General features: G+C 43.8%; 1 protein-coding gene across 2 annotated transcripts in view; it reads left to right on the top strand.

The window, feature by feature from the left end:
- The window catches only part of mmadhcb (metabolism of cobalamin associated Db), a 51631-nt gene extending 32666 nt beyond the window's left edge, over window positions 1-18965 (top strand). The window contains exons 4-8 of one of the 2 annotated variants that reach the window (XM_038789996.1): window positions 486-703; window positions 4187-4295; window positions 4917-5047; window positions 15612-15702; window positions 18389-18965. In XM_038789996.1, coding sequence (XP_038645924.1) covers window positions 486-703; window positions 4187-4295; window positions 4917-5047; window positions 15612-15702; window positions 18389-18411 — 572 coding nt within the window. In that variant the 3' untranslated portion in view covers window positions 18412-18965. The remainder of the gene's footprint in view (window positions 1-485; window positions 704-4186; window positions 4296-4916; window positions 5048-15611; window positions 15703-18388) is intronic. The other variant, XM_038789995.1, reaches the window with a different exon arrangement.
- The last annotated feature ends 254 nt before the right edge of the window (window positions 18966-19219 follow it).

Below are 19219 nucleotides of genomic sequence, written 5' to 3'. Positions count from 1 at the left end.
TGTCCAGTGAAACTTGCTGAATTGCAGCAGATACTGCAGCGACACTATTTGTACCACATGCACTCTCCTTTCAACTTACTTTAATTTTGATTAACTTTAAAAATGTAGTACCAACAAAGAAAATAGGTCTGCAAATGAGCATTCACATATTTTGAAAAATAGTTCCCTGTACGTTTTTTCACAATGAGTGTTGTCATCCTTTTGTTTGCTTTCTACTCTCCCACTTTCGGTTATAGGTTGAATATGTTGAATATCTGGGGCTGGTTTAGCACACTGAGCTAAATCGCTGGTTTTTAAAGCAGACCAAGGCAGGCCAGCAGCACGGTTCAATTCCTGTACCAGCCTCCCCGAACAGGTGCCGGAATGTGGCGACTAGGGGCTTTTCACAGTAACTTCATTTGAAGCCTATTTGTGACGATAAGCAATTTTCATTTCATTTCATGATTGTGCCAAGTTTAAATTAAACATTGTGCTTATATTGCCAGGTTTACAGACTATATGGCCTGATGAAAAGATGGGGCCTTTTGGACCTCAGGACCAGCGGTTTCAGCTGCCGGGTAACATAGGGTTTGAGTCGCATATTAATGGTATTGCTAATCGGAAGAGAATCTCAATGCACAGAACACTTCCAGATGTGCTGACTGAGCCATTAACCAGTGAGAAGCACGAGTTCATTCTTGCACAATTTGTCAACGAATTTCAGGCAAGACAGCGCCATTTTCGATCATTACATTATTGGCTTCTCTTATCAATTTTTCAACCTCCTATGATTAATAATGTCAATTTTTCTTGCTGTTCATATTTTACATTTTGTACTAATTCTCAATGGAATGTGTGATTGAAAGCACAGGTTATATCATGCAATATTAACCTGTTCCATTCTGTTTCTGGAACTGGTGAGCAACATTTTGTGAGATGTGTTTTTGATCCGAGATCTCATCTCATTTGTTTTGGGCTCTGCTATCATTTTGCTGCCATCTGTCAAATATTGCTGATCGATCGGAATCTCACATCATAGGTAGCACAGTAGCACACGTGGCTAGCACTGTGGCTTCACAGCGTCAGAGTCCCAGTTTCAATTCCCTGCTGGGTCACTGTCTGTGCGGAGTCTGCACATTCTCCCTATGTCTGCGTGGGTTTCCTCCGGGTGCTCCTGTTTCCTCCAGCAGTCCAAAGACGTGCAGGTTAGGTGGAGTGGCCATGATAAATTGCCCTTAGTGTCCAAAAAGGTTAGGAGGGGTTGTTGGGTTATGCGGATAGGGTGGAAGTGAGGGCTTAAATGGGTGCAGACTCGATGGCCGAATGGCCTCCTGCACTGTACGTTCTATCTTGGATCGGGTGCAAGAGTGTTCACATTATGCCATTATGGCCAATAACAGCAAAAGATTGAAGGCATTGTAATGTAACATAATATAAATATGATATAAAAGTTTAGCTGGTTCAATATTAACAAAACTAGATACATGACTTGCATGAAATATTTCTAAGTTTTGTGAAATTATGTTTCCACAAAAACCACCCTTCGGTCAACTCTCGATCATCAGCAAGGTGATGGAAAGTGTTGTCCTCTTTCGTCAACAGTATTATTACATGGCACTTACTCAACAATAACTCTGCTCACTGATGCTCAGTTTGCATTTCGCCATTTCACTCCTGACCTCGTTACAGCCTTGTTCCAAACATAAACAAAAGAGATGAACTTGGGTGAGGTGAGAGTGACTGCCCTTGACACCAAGACAGCACCAAGTGTGGCATCGAGGTGCCCTAACAAAACTGAGGTCAATGGGAATCAGGGAAAAACTCTCCTCTGGTTGGAGTCGTGCCTGGCACAAAGGAAGATGGTTGTGCTCGTTGGAGGTCATTCACCTCAGTCCCAGGATATCGTAGCAAATATTCCTCCAGGTAGTGTCCTAGCTCAACCATCTTCCTCTCCTTCCGTCCATCATAAGATAAGAAGTCAGAATGTTCGCTGATGATTACACAATGCTTGGTGCCACTCGCAACTCCTGGGATAGTGAAGAAGTCCATGTCCTTATGCACCAAGACTTGCAGCAAAATCGGAGGTTTAAAAGAGTTCTTCAATTGAGGAATGTGGAGTTTCTGGACACCAGTGTGACCCAGGGTCAAAAAAGGTTAGGAGAGGTTATTGGGTTACGGGGATAGGGTGGAAGTGAGGGCTTAAGTGGGGTCGGTGCAGACTCGATGGGCCGAATGGCCTCCTTCTGCAATGTATGTATGTTCTATCTATCTGTCATAATGTAGGAAGTTTAAAGTTATTCACTTTGGTTGAAATAATAGAAGAACTGAATACTTTTTTAAAATGGTGACAAAATTGTAAGTGTGGATGTTCAAAGAGAATTGGGTGTTCTCGAACAAGGAACCTAAAGGTCAACACACAGATATAGCAAGCAATCAGGATGGCAAATTGCGTACTAGCATTTATTGCAAGGGGACTGGAGTGCACAAATAAAAAGTTTTGCTATAATTGTACAGGGGTTTATTGAGACCACGTTTGGATTACTGTGCACAATGTTGGTCTCCAAAATTTAAAAAGGAAATACTTGCATTAGAGGAAGTACAGCGAAGGTTCACTGAATTCCTTGAGGCGAAGAAGTTGTCCTATGAGAAGCTAAGTAAATTGGTTCCATTTTCTCTGCAGATTAGAAGAATGAGGCAATCTCACTGAAAAGTAGAAGATTCTGAAGGGGCTTGATAGATTGTTTATGCTGGCCAGGGATTTGAAAACCCACGGGAACAGACTCCGGATAAAGGGCTGATCAGTTAGAACTAAGGTGCAGAGAAATTACTCATAGGGTAGTGGATCTTTGGAGTTCTCTGTTCCAGAGGGTTGTGGATGTTCCATCTTTGAATATATTCAAGGCTGGAACATAGAGTTTTGGTCTCCCAAGGGGCTTGGGGAACTGAAGTCCAAGATCAGTCATGATTGTATTGATGGGGGAACAGGCTCCACTAGCCATATGGTTTACTCTTGCTCCCATTTCTTACACTCTTGTGTTCTTGGACAACATTTAGACTTGGGCTGGTAAGGAGCAAGTGGCATTTGCATCACAGACGTGTCTGGCCATATCAACAAGAGATAATCTAAATATCTTCCCTCGATAATCGTTGGCATTCCCATCGCTGAATCCCCCACAATCAACATCCTGAAGGTTACCATTGACCAGAAGTTGACCTGGACCAGCCATATGAATGATGTGGCTACAAGAGCTGGTCAGAGGCTGGGAATTCTGCAAAGAATATTCCCCTCATGACTTCGCAAAGCCAGTCCACAATCGACAAATCAGGAGTGTGATGGAATGTACTCCACTTGCCTGGATGAGTGCAGCTCCAACAACACTCAAGATGCTCGACACCATCCAGAACATAGTAACCCAATTGATTGGCACCCCATCTACCACTCTCAACATTGACCCCTGCCCCAATGATGCACAGTATGCATCAGTATCTGTTGCACTGCAGCAACTCACCAGGACTCCTTCGACAGCATCTTACAAACCTGTGACCTCTACCATCGAGAAGGACAAGGGCAGCAGATGCATGAGAACATGACCACCTTCTGAGCCATCCTGGCTTGGAAGCATATCACTGTTCCTTCACTGGGTTGTTAGAGTGCAGCAGGCCTTCCTGAAAGGAGGTGGCACAGGGCCCTCGCTGTTTGTTGAGCCAGTGGCAAAGACCCCTGATGCCTCCACAAGATCCCACCCATTGTGATGACTCGTGCAACTTCATGTCTCTCATAATGTTGCTGTAGATGGATGTCTTCACATTTATTGTAGGGGAGGGTAAAATTGTTTACTTTCCAAACCTACGAAGAATAAAACTAGTTTGTGCGACAATAATTAACTGTTGCTGTGTGTGCGTGGTTTTTATTGAGAGTTCAGTTTCCCTCGTGACTCTCATTGCCTAGCTAGATAAATATTTTTTATCACAGGCTGGAATTTTCCAGCCCTGTTGCAGTGGTTTGCCTCGTGCCTGATGCAGAGAGCCATTCAAACGTCCATTGGCTGGAAAAGTCTGGCCAAATTGTCACGTTGTTGTAAGAAAGTTGTGTAACTGCTGTTCAGTTTGTGGTCTTGGAGCAGAACGAAAATTAGACCCATCATATTGATCTTGTCATCAATATTTTTCCAGCAGAATAATGCTTTGTTTCTCCCATTTATTTTAGGGAAATGAAGCTGAATCTCAACCACAGGAAGTCACTACTGCAGAGAATTACTTTGAGAATGCAAAGGTGGAATGTGCAATACAAACCTGCCCAGAACTTCTACGAAAAGGTCTCTTGTACATTTTTTTTTTCTTTAAATGTGATTTAAGTTTTACAATAGTTGTAAACAGATCCTTATATTTACATTATCCTTACATAGCAGTAGCACGTGTCTGGATTAGCATCACACTGTTCCAATGTACCCTCCCAAGTTTTGGAAGAGAGGTGAACATTGATTAGAGCCCTGTGCTTGCTTAAGTATCAATCCCTGATAGAAGATACCTTTGTCAACACAATTTGTCTGCACCTCGTCTCTTTCTCCATCTTGTGTCTTACTATTTTATCTTCCTTAATGAAGAAGTAAAATTTAAGACTAGGTTCAGGCTATATGCTTTCCTATTAATTCAACTATTAAATTCTTCCAATCATGCAACTTAACTGTTTTTGCAGTATCTTAAAGCTTGTTCAATGATCTAGAAAATGCAGCAATTGCAATGTTTTTAATGTAATGGCTATGGAAGCAGGAAGTTAATTTCTCTTGCCACTAGTGGATCAGGACATTCAGCCAACCAATGCAGTGTCATCACAGGCTCAATAAAAGCTCATTATCTGATGTGATTACAGTGAGGACGCTAACAATGTTGTGTGATTGGAGCCTGAAGTTTGATTCGGCCTTTATGTTGTTCCTCAGATTTTCAGTCTATGTTTCCTGACGCTCCAGTTGCTGGATTCACTGTTCTTACTGTAACCCAAAGGAGTATTAATGATATGACTATATGGAATGAAGCAGTAGAGGAGGAACGAGAACAGCTACTAGAGAAAGTAAGTAATATTTGTATGAATGTGAATCTACAGGAAAGTATGAAATACACGTCAAGAGGGAAAATGACTTTGCAGCTATGATCAAAAACTCTTTTAGCCTTCCTGCAATCCAGCTCTGGAGCTTAAAACCCTAATTTGACATCACCTAATCAGTGCTACTTGATTTCTCTTGCCTTTTCCCACTTGTGAGCTTCACTTACCCTGCTCCGTCATAATTTATTACATTGATGAGAACCAAGGAATTGTTGGATGTGGCTGCCTGAATAAACCGCTTTAAAGTGGCGGTCAATGGTGTTTACACTTTGAACCCATGACGTTTAGCATGAATTTATGTCAGGTTGGAAAATTTATATTTAATACTGCCCTGGTAAACTGCATTCTAACTTTGGCAGGTAGAAAGCAGCAACAACTCAGCAGTATGCAGACAAAAGTGTGTTTTATCCCTTGTTCTCCAGTCTTGCTTTTGTTCTATCTGGTTCTTGGTGTATCAGAACATTATGATCTGTTGGGGTTCTATGCTCCAGTGATGATCCTGGCTACATTAAAGGGATTTTGGTGCCTCTGTTTAAGTGTTTCTAATTCAGAGGCTAATTTTGGGCCAAGCAGACTTTCAACTGCTTTGTAACCTACTCTTAGCATGCGTGTTATTGCTTTGAAAGAAATCCTAGCAATGTGTTGATAATACCTACAGTTCAGACAACACGAGGATAGATAGGAAAGTATGTTGTGAAGAAGGCATAAGAAGTTTGCAAACAGTTATAGCAAGGTTGAGTAAGTCAGCAAAAATCTGGCAGATGAAGTAATGTGGAAAAATAGCGAAGTTGTTCACTTTGACAGGAAGAATAAAAAAGCAGAGTATGACTTAAATAGAGAACAACTCCAGTACAGAGGGACCTAGATGTTCTAGTACACAATTCACAAAACGTTAGTATGCAGATACAGCACATAATCATAACACTAATAGAATGCTGTCCTTTATTATGAGTGGAATTGAACATAAAAGTAAGGATGTTGTGCTTCAGTTATGCAAGGCCACATTGCAAAAACAGTGCGCAGTTTTGGTCACCTTATTTAAGGAAAGATGTAAATGCGTTGAAGGTGATTCAGAGGAGCTTCGCTGTGATACCTAGAATGAGCTGGTTGTCTTATGAAATAGGCTGGGCGCATTTCCACTGGAGTTTAGAAGAGTGAGGGGTGACTGAGTGAAGTATATAAGTTCCTGAATGGTATTGACAAGATGGATGTTAAAAGGATATTTCCTCTGTGAGCATGGACGGCACAGTGGGTAGCACTGTTGCTTCACAGCGCCAGGGGCCCAGGTTCGATTCCTGGCTTGGGTCACTGTCTGTGTGGAGTCTGCACGTTCTCCCCGTGTCTGTGTGGGTTTCCGCCGGGTGCTCCAGTCTCCTCCCACAAGTCACGAAAGACGTGCTGTTGGGTAATTTGGGCATTCTGAATTCTCCCTCTGTGTACCCGAACAGGTACCGGATTGTGATGACTAGGGGCTTTTCACAGTAACTTTATTACAGTGTTAATGTAAGCCTACTTGTGACTATAAAGGTTATTTTCTTGGCAGTAAGTCCGGTACTAAGGGCCACTGTTTTAAAATAAGGCATCACCCTTCTAGGACAGATGAGAAGAATTATTTTTCTCTGAGGGTGTATGACTTTGAAACTTTCTGCCTCAGAAGGCGGTGGAAGCGAGTCACTGAACATTTTTAAGGCAGAGGTAGAGAAGGAAATCAAAGATTATCGGTAGTGGGAATGTGGAACTCCAAACACAAATAGATCAGCCATGATCTTGAATGGCCATGCTCCTATTTCCTATGTTGAGAATTTAGATATGTACACAGGCTCCTCTGACAGTCTTTCACCTGAACCACATCGAAAAATGTTGGAGATAGAGTAACTTTAACACAGATTGGTTGGTAAGATCCGATTGGGTCAGTCTAGCATTTGTCAGCTTTGCTCACCACTGATACAGCACGTCTACAGTCAGATTCATGTGCAAATAAGCCAAATGCCATGGGAGGGGATTTTCCAGCTGGATGCTCCGGCACCGCCGATGACCAACCCCCGTCGCCGGTCAACAACGGGCCGCCCCCCCACCCACCCCCAATAGTGGTAAGCCTGTGTTCAGTAGGTTTATTAGTAAATTGCTTATTAACAGCAAGGTTGGCATCCAGTTGCTTTTGCTGATAACAGTGTGCTGCAGGAGGTACTATGGCGTTTGAGTGCTCATATTTTAATGAACTTTAAATAAACTAATATTGCTGTGAATTTTGATGAATACTGTCGGAGATATTTTTTAAGGAGCACCTCACATGCAAATGCACAAAATTCCTGGGCGGGACCAGCTGATCCATCAGGTCTACCCCGCATCACCATGGCCAGACCATTGTGACTAAACTCTCTCTCCCCCACCCCGTAACCCAGAAACCCCAGCTCGCATCCACCCTCACAATCTTGTACGCTCTTCAGTAAAAAAATAAACAGAAGAAAAATATCCAGGAGCAATAGGGTCTCTAAAATTCAGCTCAAACCTGTTCTGGTGATGGAAAGTAGGCCAGCAGGTCACATTTCAATATACTGAGGTTTTGGGCCACCAGGTGATAGCTTTCAGTCACCAGCATTTAACTTCACACAGCTTTCTCGCATTTCAATTTGAAATCGACTTTAAAGATTGCCGGTAGCCAACCATATGGTCAACTAATGCAGTAATCATCCGGAAACCTCTTTACTCACAGGTAGGCAGGAAGAGACAAAACACTGGCACTTAAAAAAGTGCTGCTGGGTCGTCTAACTGACCGAGTCTATCGAGAAAAGTATCCCCTCGGACAGTTCTGTGGAAAGGTCGTCGACCTTTAACATTAATTCTGTTCCAGATGCTGTCTGACGTGAGTGTTTCCAGAATTTTCTGCTTTCATTTCAGCTTGCCAGCACCAGTAGTATTTTTGCTTTTGTTTCAGAATGGGGTGATATTCTGCCAAGCCATGTTTTCCTGTTGCAGCCAGTAGATGGCAGCCTTGCTTCAGCAGTACAGTATCTCACTTTCACCCTATCCCCGTAACCCAATAACCTCTCCTCACCTTTTTTGGACACTAAGTGCAATTTAGCCTGGCCAATCTACCTAACCTGCACGTCTTTGAACTGTGGGAGGAAACCGGAGCACGCGGAGGAAACTCACCCAGAAATGGGGAGAACGTGCAGACCTGGATCTAATTGGAATTATCAACTGGTAGACATAATTCCCGACAGTAAATGAAATATTACAATGAAGAGCAGACTAGTTAACCTGTATGACCTGTACCTTTACCTAATAATCAGCAAAAAGAAAATGGCTGATGTTTTAGCTGCCATTTCTATATTTTGTTACAAGTGTGTGAAATTTCCTCACTTAAATGTTTACCCAAGCATTTTCAATGCTGTTTCCTTGCCATTATTAATTATTGAAGAGTTGATGTTAAGTAACAGTGGCCAAGAATCTTGTCATTGTAGTGGTTTCTCTGACTAAAATGCGTCGTTAGTCTCTTCCATTGTTCAAAAAAAAAATGAGTAGCAGTTAATGAAGCTGTAAATAATTTCTTTTTAATTGTTTTGAGACAATTTGCTGTTAGAATAAGTAGCCACACACAAGGAAGTGCTTCAGAATTGACAATCTCAATAATCAAAAAGCCCAAGTTGGACATTTTGTTAAAATTAACTCCAGTCTTTTTTAGGCAAACACCCATGTTTATTATATTTAAACACATTTATTTTGGATTTTTGACATGGGTGAAAATTCAGTTGTTCAGTTGAGGTAAAACTATAAACATAGTAATGACTTTGATAGTCATTGCTATCAACGGAAATCCAGACTTGCATCTGAAATTACCAATGCAGCAGGTTGCTATTCAGCTTTTCTTTGTTAGAGCAATTGATGATCATTGAGATTAGACCCTTTCTCCAGTCGAATGGCCTGCAAATGTTGAGGGCATGTTTTTTCTGAAGTGCTGTTGCTACCTTTCTGCTTGCAGTTGTGGCACAACGTTAACGACATTTTTAGGACAGAGATGGGGAGGAACCTCTTCTCTCAAAACTGCTGAGGACCATTAGAGTTGTCTCCTTGGCTCAGTCATTAAGCACATTCAAGACCGGATTGACAGGGCATCAAGGGATATGAGGCTATCATGGCAAGTCGTAGCCAAAATGAAAGATCAGCTTGAATGGTGGAGCAGGCTCGTAGGGCTGCATTATCTATGCCCACTCCCATTTCTTATGTTCTTATGACAGTAGACTGGGAACAAGCTACTTTCTGACTTCTTGGCCAAGTCACATGAACGTGATTGTGGTGATATGCATCTCTGTAAATACACAAGGGGTTAATGTAAATACATGTAGTCTAGCTAGACACTAGAGGGAGCACCAGAGACATGACACACAGGCACTCAACCAATAGGTCAGTTAGATAGGACACGACCAATGGGCATTCACGATACACACAGAGGTGACACTCCCACAGGGGGGCATTACACCAAGCCATATATAAAGGACACAGCACACATGATCTTCCTCTTTCCAGTGGAGACACTCAGTGAGCACAGACACAGGGTTGATTCAATATCACACCCACCACGTGGATTGTAGCAGACTGGTTTATCAGTCTGAGTAGCTGTATAAGGATCAACAGTAGAGGCAAACCTAAGTAAGAGAATTGTAAATAGTTTAATAAACGTGTTGAAGTTATCTTCACGTCTGAACCTTCCTTTGTCAAGTGCACATCAAGGAAGCCGCTTATGCTACGCCAAGAGCATAACAAGACAGTGATCTGAATCTAAAGCCAAAGAAATTGAACCACCCAGATATCATGCCAGCACTCCAAATAATAGCTGTGCTTTACCAACTAGCAACAATCAAAGAATTAAATATAAGATTTCCTTTTTGAAAATTCACCATTGGCTGAACTGTAGAACTCCAAAGCTCATTTCAGTGTGCTGAGATGAAGAAAGAAACATTTGTTATTTCGTTCTTGGAGAAAGTAAGAGCTTGAATTAGTCATACCGACTGGATGTCCCAAAACACCTTCACACCCACCCCAATGAATTATCTTTTGCAGCGTGATCACTGTTGGATGGTGAGGAGGTGTCTGAAGAACTAATTGTTCAGCCAAGTTTTATTGCTTCTGAGTTTTAATGCTGCAGGCAAGGGAGAAAATATTAAAAATGCTACATTTTGAGTCATTAGCGTATCCAATGTTGTTGGTCACCATGGAGAATTCCAAGACTTGAACCGCCCCATCATCCCAGCTGTGGGAGCATACATTCTGGAAAATTACACCATTGGGGTCATAATTGTGGAATACCCGACAAATTACAGACCATTAAAGTGGAATAGTTGAAAAGATTGACTTTGGAACACAATAAAAAGCCAGTGGTTTGGGAATTCTTCGCTCCACGTGGCGTGGGAGAATCGTGGGAGGGCCTCCCAACATTTTTTACGACCCCTGGCGCCCCCAGCGATTCTCCTCTCTTTCCCCCCCCCGGCTCGGACAAATCACAGCTCGCCAACGGCGATTCTCCGGGCCCGATGGGCCGAGCGGCCGGCCCTTCACGCCCGTTTCACCATGGCAGCAACCACACCTGGTCGCTGCATTCGTGAAACGGGCGCCATATACCCGTTTGGGGCATCTAGGGGCCAGATTTGGACGGGAGCACTGCGACTGTGCTCGGGAGGGGACAGCCCCCGATTGGTGCCCACCGATCGTCGGGCCAGCGTCCAAAACGGACGCACTCTTTCCCCTCCGCCGCCCGGCAAGATCAAGCCACCACGTCTTGCCGGGCGGCGGTGGAGAAAGACGGCACCGCGCATGCGCGGGTTCGTGCCGTCTGTGCGCTGATGTCATCTGCGAAAGCGCGGGTTGGAACCGGCAACTTGTGCATGCGCGGATGACATCAAAAAGCGCCGTTTCCACGTCATTTCCGGCGCGACACGGTCGCGGCCGGGAACAACGGGGGCCCGCTCCTAGCCCCCCGGGTGGGGGGTGAATTAGGTGCGGGGAGCGGGCCCCGAGGCCGTCGTGAAGCTCAACCGATTTCACGACGGCCATCCTGATTTTTATCAGGAGCGAAGAATACCGCCCATTAATTTTGGACACTTGCTATAAAAAAACATGAATTGCATTTACAGTGGCTCAGATTTAATGTTCAGAGCAGCCGTTGTAAAGACCAACGAAGGAAGCACATGAAGGTTAAGGCAAGCGAGGAAGGAATGACAACCGGAAAAATCTGAAGAAAATGCAAAGCTTTTTGTTTCCATCAGACATTTCAAGTACTTTATTGGTTGGTGATCATGAAATAGGTTCTATTGGGTGCTTACTTTTAAAAAAATAAATATATGAATACTTTCAATACAGATGAATTCTAAATGACCACATTTGAACCACAAAAGAACAAGCATTGCTGCTACATTGCATGGTTCCTTTTGTTTGCTGCATGAAGTCTACTACCACAGTGTCACAAGCATGACTTAAACAATAGGAAAGACACTCTGCATTATTTCCCAGTGTCACAACACCTTTCTACAAATGTGACACGGAGCCGTGTGGTAAGTGCTATTCAACATAATTTGTGAAAAAGGCACTCAGTGGTGTGGAGAGCAGTGTGCAGGGCATCGCCGACCCCCCACGCTCCCATTTTCACTGAGTCTCTGTGCTACCAGTTCTATGGTGGGTCACTCTTCTCCTGACCCACCCCCAAAAGCCTGTCCACCATCTACAAGGCATAAGTCAGGAGTGAAATGGAATACTCTCCACTTGCCCAGATGAGTGCAACTCCAACAACACACAAAAAGCTCGACACCATCCAGGACAAAGCAGCCCGCTTGATTGCTATCTCTTCCACAAACATTCAAACCCTCCACCACTGACAGACAGTGGCAGCCGTGTGTACCATCTACAAGATGCACTCCAGTAACTCACAAAGGTTCCTTAGATAGCACCTTCCAAACCCACCACCACTATCATCTAGAAGGACAAGAGCAGCAGATACCTGGGAACCCCACCACCTGAAGGTTCCCCTCCAAATCACCCACCATCCCGACTTGGAAATATATCGCCGTTCCTTCGCTGTCGCTGGGACAAAATCCTGGAACTCCTTCCTTAATAGCACGGTGGGTGTATCTGCACCTGAAGGACTGCAGCGGTTCAAGAAGGCACCACCTTCTGAAGGGCAACTAGAGATGGGTAATAAATGCTGGCCTAACCAGCGACGCCCAAATCCAGTAAATTAATCTTTAATAAGTCTCTTGTGGCCCAACAGAAGAATGTTGGTGTCGTTTTGCACAGCTGATATCCGCTGAACATACATAAAGTTGGGTGCTGTAAGAGGCAAGGTATTGATCTTATAATGGAGTGCCACTTGTAATGGAACAACTGTTGACATTCTGAACATGCCATCAATACAAAAGTGCCTACAGTCTCTGGAATTCCTACTATAGTAGAGCAGGATGAGTACAAACTTACAAGAATACATTTCAATACAAAGTCCTGGCTTTTTAACAATTATTTTATTTATTATTTAGTTTATTTTTTAGGAAAACCTTTCCATCCTATTTAATGCCCCTTTCCCTCCTCTGCTTCCTTGCTACCATTTTTAAATCCTTCTTCATGGACAATCCCATGGAGACTAGGATGAGTGCTTCCACACTAAAATGAATTCTCAGCTGACTGAGGAGCCCAATGTGCGATCTTTGTCAGAGGTGGGCAGATGGTGCTTGGAGGTGCGGATGGGTGGGGTGCCTGTGTTGCCATGTGCTCCTTTCGCTGTCGATGCTTGGCTTCACGTTTGCTCTCGGCGATGAAACTCAAGATGTTCAGCTCCACCCAAGTTTCCTCTACTTTGGGGGTTTTAGGCCAGGGATTCCAAGGTGACAGTGGGGATGTTGCACTTTTTCAAGGAGGCTTTTGGGGTGTCCTCGATGCGTTTCTTTTGCCCTCCTGGGGCTCACTTGTCTCCCCTCCTCCCTACATTTTACTACTTGACTGGGTTACTGGGGGGTCCAAAGATCGGGGAGTCATTTAAAAATGACGGCCCGATCTCTTCCTGCACTGGCGAGCTGAGCTTATTGGTGCAGGCGATGAGCCTAATTGTGGCCTCAGTGAGGCCCAAAAATGTAGCGGAGTCCCATTTAAAAAAGGGGACCCTCTCGGTGCTGCAGTGTCAGGAAACAGCCTGCTAAACCTGCCCAAAATTGGACTCTGTTTCATTTCCATTAAAACATGCCCCTAGTCTTTCCTGCTTTTATCTAAATGGGAAAAAGCTGTTAACATACAAACACATATTTAAGGTATATTGTAACATAGAAAATAACAACTGCCAACCAAGACATGTTCCAATCTAATCTTTTGTGTTTTTTGAAATAATATATTGCTTTAGAACTGAGCCACTTTCAATATATTGATGAGATCCACAATAGACTCATCATTTTCAATTCTGCTTTGTGCCTTCCCCTTTCCCTCAAAATCTATATTTGACTTCATGTGCATGAAAGATGCAGTGGAATAGTTAACACTGAGCGCTCGCAGAATATGTATAAGTCAGGCAAGCTGCAGAATAAAGCACTTTATTCTGCCTGAGAATTTCCCTTAGCTTGTCAATTTAGCGACAGAAAGCATTGAATTGTCAGATTTTTGATATGATCTCTTGTACAATAGTGCCTGGACTCAGATGGTCTGCACAACTTTTACATAGAGCTCTCTCGACCCAAGAGAGGGGAACCATTGTCTTAATTATGTTTTATACTTTCAGGCTTGTATCCCAACATAGTGCTGTAATTTTAGTCAACACAATTATTTCTTAGCCTACTGGCTAATAAATGATCAAAAGCACAGTTTCTCAATGCTCCATCCTTTATTATTTTGCATCTTTCTTTTTGGTTCTAATCACTTAGTTAACAACCTCTAGTGCATGCACATCCTATCCATAAGGCAAATAATAAGAGCCAAGATTAGTCCAGGACAAGATCAAGTTGCATAGGTTTAAGTGCAGTGTTAGACTGTCATGGGAATTCACCTTTGATGTGTTCCCTTTATTCTTTCTGCTGCAGCCCTCACCCCTACCACAGCTTCTCTGGAAAGTAAGATATCTAAATGGTGATCCAGTGCACCAAAACAATAGTCTGCCAGAAATGTAAACATTGAACACCATGTCTGGGCTTCGTCTTAAATAGTAGCAGTCGACAGTCTATCAATTTTGTCAGACTTCAAATGACTAAAGACATTTTTAACAATCATTTGATGTTCTGCAGTGAATAGTTGCCCAATATAGTTGTTTGTGTTGCTCATCACAAAGACTCTTCGGTTTGGTCCCATTCTTTACTCTTGTATTAAAAGCTTCATCAGTATGGTTGGATTGTGCACTGTGACAAACCTCAGCAATTCAGGTAGGATTGTGCTTAGTGTGACGGCCAATGCTGCCCAATGTTTGAAAGGCATTTGTCATTTGTGACTGCTAAATTTTCTACCAAGTGATTCTTGGTAGGGAACAAAGTGTCATATCTCCAAATTTGCAGATGACACCAAATTGGGTGGGAGAGTGAGCTGTGAGGAGGATGCAGAGATCCTTCAGTCTGATTTGGACAAGTTGAGTGAATGGGCAAATGAACGGCAGATGCAGTATAATTTGTATAACTGCGAGTTCATTCACTTTGATAACAAAAACAAGAATGCAAACTATTATCTAAATGGCCATAAATTAGGAGAGGGGAACGTGCAACGAGACCTGGTGTCCTCGTACAACAGTCACTGAAGGTAAGCATACAGGTGCAACAGACAGTAAAGAAGGCCAATGGTATGCTGGCCTTCATTGCGAGAGGATTTGAGTACAGGAGCAGGGATGATTGCTGCAATTTTCAAGGTCTCGGTGAGGCCACACCTGGAATATTATGTGCAGTTTTGGTCTCCAGCGAAGGTTTACCAGACTGATTTCTGGGGTTGAAGGTTTGACGTACAGTGCGAGATTGAATCGGTTAGGACTGTATTCGCTGGAGTTCAGAAGAATGAGGGGGGTATCTCATAGAAACCTATCAAATTCTAACAGGACCGGACAGCGTAGATGCAAGAAGGATGTTCCCGATGGTGGGTGTGTCCAGAACCAGGAGGCACAGTCTGAGGATATGGGGTAGACCATTGAGGACAGAGATGAGGAGAAATTTCTTCAACCAGAGAGTGATGAGCCTGTGGAATTTGTTAACACAGAAAGTAGTTGAGTCCAAAACGTTGTATGGTTTCAAAAAGCAGTTAGTTATAGCACTCGGGGCAAAGGGGATCAAAGAGATATGGGGGAAAATGGGATTAGGCTATTGAGTTCAATTATCAACCATGATCATAATGAATGATGGAGCGGGCTTGAAGGGCAGAATGGCCACCTCCTATTTTTTCTATGTTTCTAATTACATTGAAATGAGCTTTTCTGGTGTTAACCCTCGTGTACTCTGAAAGTTTATTTTAAGCTGAGAGACTGTGAGGAGCTTTGCCCACCTGTGTTGTGATTTTGTTTCACACTAAAAAGTTATTTTTATTTATTTTGCAGTTCATTGGTGGTGCCAAGGAAATCTGCTATGCACTTCGGTCAGAGGGTTACTGGGCTGACTTTATTGATCCATCTTCAGGCCTCGCAGTAGGTATCCTCCAGCAATTATTGTTTAATTTCTCCCCTCCAGGGCTGTTTGGAAGATGTAAATTTAATAGTTATTAGTTTTCTTTGTAATGAAGGTATTTTTCATAGTTTTTAAATTAAGCCTTTCTTTTAGGGTAAGAGATTTTCTTTGGGTTTTTTTTCCACCTAGTTTCTAGCTTGCTTATGGAAACTTATTCAGTTTCAATTTATTCTTATGACAGAATTGCAAAATTAAATTTTTCTTGTATTGCCCACCCAAAGATTTAAACCTGAGGTCTGAAATGCTAGTTGTGGGAATCCTTCATACTCTTCCCCCCCCCCCCCCCCCCCCCCCCCCTGGATTTTCCAGATGGCGGCTGCTTCCCTCAATCTGACTAAAGCCTGCAGGCAACATGTTGGCGGCTTCTTGGCAGTAGGCCGAGTGATACAAAGGTGTTTCCTGCAAAGCAGCCCAGCATAGAATCCCAGGCCATCGTGTGGAGGTGCTCCCCCTCTGCAGTTATGATCTGGCAGTTGTAAGCATATTTGAAACATCTTTCATTCTTCAGGAGGGTATCTCCAACTTGAGCCCCCCCTCTCGTACCTGCAGCAGAACGTCCAGCTTTCACAGTGGTGCTACCGGCTGCCCTCAGTTTTTGACTTTCCCTGACTGCAGTGCCCCTTCCCCACCCCTTGCTATCTTTACTAGGATGGGATTCCTGGATAAATTGGCCACCACATCAATAATTTGCTCGAGGGTCCTGTCACAGTCACTTCCGGGTTCCTAACCTGATATTCATCCTGAGGCAGGATTGGAACGCTAGAATTATAATTTGGTCTGACATGTTTCTAAAATTAACACACAATTGTGTCCATTTTTTTTGTAGGCTGAAGAATAAATGTACAAATAAATAAAAATCAAGGGCTGGATTCTCCAAACCCCTATGCCGAAATCGTGCCCGGCAGCGGGTCGTAGAATCCAGTTCCCCAGATGGAATCGGGCCGGTGCCGTTTCCCCGATTCTCCGGGGCCCACGTCCCCTTACCTGAGGCCATTGTTGGAGGCCCACTCCGCCATTCTCCGCCCCCGACCTGCTGAAGTCCCGACGGCGTGGATCTAATATGGTCCTGCCGGTCGGGATACTAGCGTGGCGGATACGGACTCCGTCCGCGGCCGCACTGGTCGGGGGCGGGCTGATCGGAGGGCGGGGGGGGGGGGGGGGGGGGCCTTATAAACGGCCAGGCAATGTTCTGGCGGGTGGTCCAGGTCGGCCGCACAGCCATTCGGCGAGTCTATTTTTAGGGTCCTACTCCGTGGTCTGAGTCCGCTATGGAGCATTGCGCGGCCACTGGAGGCCACCGCTGTGCGCATGCGCGACCTCTGACCCGGAAGTGCGGGGGCCCGTAACTGCAGCAAAAGCTGCTAGATCCACGCCGGGTCCCTGCCAGCCCCCTGCAGGGCTAGCAATATGTGGCTTTTTCACGCCATTTTTTCTGGCGTGAAAGTCCACATTTTTCACGATGGCATGGGGACATAGTCCCAAAAACAGAGAATCCAGCCCCATGATTTCAGGAGGCCAAAAAGTAGTAATGATCTGCCCAAGGTTAGGCCCTCTGCTCATTTCTCCATCCCTAACACTTGCCAGTTCACATGCTCATGGGAGTTTCCCAGTTTCGATTTCTGTGAAATTGTCCAGAGGAAAAGAACATATGAGATGGTTTCCCATTGCAATTACCGGCATGGGTCACTGTGCGGAGTCTGCATGTTCTCCCGATGTCTGCGTGGGTCTCCTCTGCATGCCCCGGTTTTCTCCCGCAAACTCCCAAAGGGAGTGCTTGTTGGGTGAATTGGACCCGAACAGGCACCGGACTGTGGCGACTAGGGGATTTTCACAGTAACTTAATTGCAGTGTTAAACCTACTTGTGACAATAATAAAGATTATTATTATTCCTCATGCAGGCTTAATGGAATCACAAGCCCTCTTTGCCTGTAAGAAGCCTCTCTGCCTGCAAGAAGCCATTGTTCCTCGAGGTTCTAGCTCTTTCGGCACAACCACTGAAAATACACTGGTTGCCATGCTAAGCATGGAACCATGGCGGCTCACTAGCACGATGGTTAGCACTGTTGTTTCACTACCCCAGGGACCCGGGTTTGATTCCTGGCTTGGGTCACTGTGCGGAGTCTTACGTTCTCCCTATGTCTGCGTGGGTATCCTCCGGGTGCTCCAGTTTCCTTCCACAAGTCCCTAAAGATGTGCTTGTTAGGTGAATTGGACATTCTGAATTTTCCCTCGGTGTACCCGAACAGACGCCAGAATGAGGCGACTAGGGGCTTTCATTGCAGTGTTAATGTAAGCCTACTTGTGATACTAATAACGACTATTTTTTTAAAAACTGGGTCTGGGGCGACTGCAAAGTACAGGGGCGACCACCTTAAAGACCATGCTACCTACCTCGTAGGTTAAAATAACACTTTGCAAATCATCTCAATATCTAGTCTTTTTCATCAAAGATGTATGACCACATCAAATGAGGAGCTTTTGTGATTTCAGTGACCAATTTGGTGAAGTCTCTTGCATTGCTCCATTAGTTCTGTGTTTGAATCAAGATTTACATTGTGCTTTCAAAAGTTTAAATGTACAGTCTTTTCTACAAGTGATCATTAATTGATTTGAAGAATTGTAGTAATATTTAATTTCAATTTCTTGCAGTATTTTGGACCGTACACAAATAACGCACTATTTGAAACAGATGAGCGCTATCAGCACCTTGGTTTCCGCATTGAGGATCTGGGCTGTTGTAAAGTTATCCAGCACAAGCTTTGGGGGACACATGTGTTTGTTGGAAGTCTTTTTACAAATGCACCTACAGATTGCCTTATAATGAAGAAACTACAAGGGAGCAGCCTGCCTTGATTTCAGTCACCGTTTTAATACTGCGATGCAGCCAAAGAAAGGCCTGCTTACAAAGCTCTATTTTATTGATGCATTCTGGTTGCTCAGATGTATGTAGTTTAAGAAGAAAACTATAAGATGCTGAATATATCAGTGTTATTTATTTTAGTGTACCTCTAATGACATTGTAAAAGACTGATCATGATAAATGTTGCTGGGATACGTCCACCGGTATTCTATACAAAGGAAATGTCACTAAGGAAATCTGTATCAGTGGTGCTCTAAGAGAACTGTTTACTGATGGCATTTGCCTCATGTGTACTGTGGTTTGATCCAATTCCAGTGAGGCAGCTTATCTCAATTTAGCAGATAATAAATTACATTTCCTAAAACACAGAGGTATGGACGCAATTGATTATTTACAATTTTTTTCGGTGTGAGTTTCAAAAGGAAGAAAAAATTGCATTTATATTGTGCCTTTCATTATGTCAGAATGTCCTTGACCATTTTACAGCCAGTGAAGTACTTTTGGAGTGTAGCCACTGTTGTAAGGTAGGAAACATGACAACCAAATTGTGTATAGCAGTGCTGGGCAACCTGTGCGCGAGGGCCAAATGTGGCCCAACTAGGGCAGCATGTAGCACAGTG

This window comes from Scyliorhinus canicula, chromosome 2 (genome assembly GCF_902713615.1).
Source record: "Scyliorhinus canicula chromosome 2, sScyCan1.1, whole genome shotgun sequence".
NCBI classification, from domain to species: Eukaryota; Metazoa; Chordata; class Chondrichthyes; order Carcharhiniformes; family Scyliorhinidae; genus Scyliorhinus; species Scyliorhinus canicula.
This window is presented reverse-complemented; position numbering and strand designations above follow the sequence as displayed.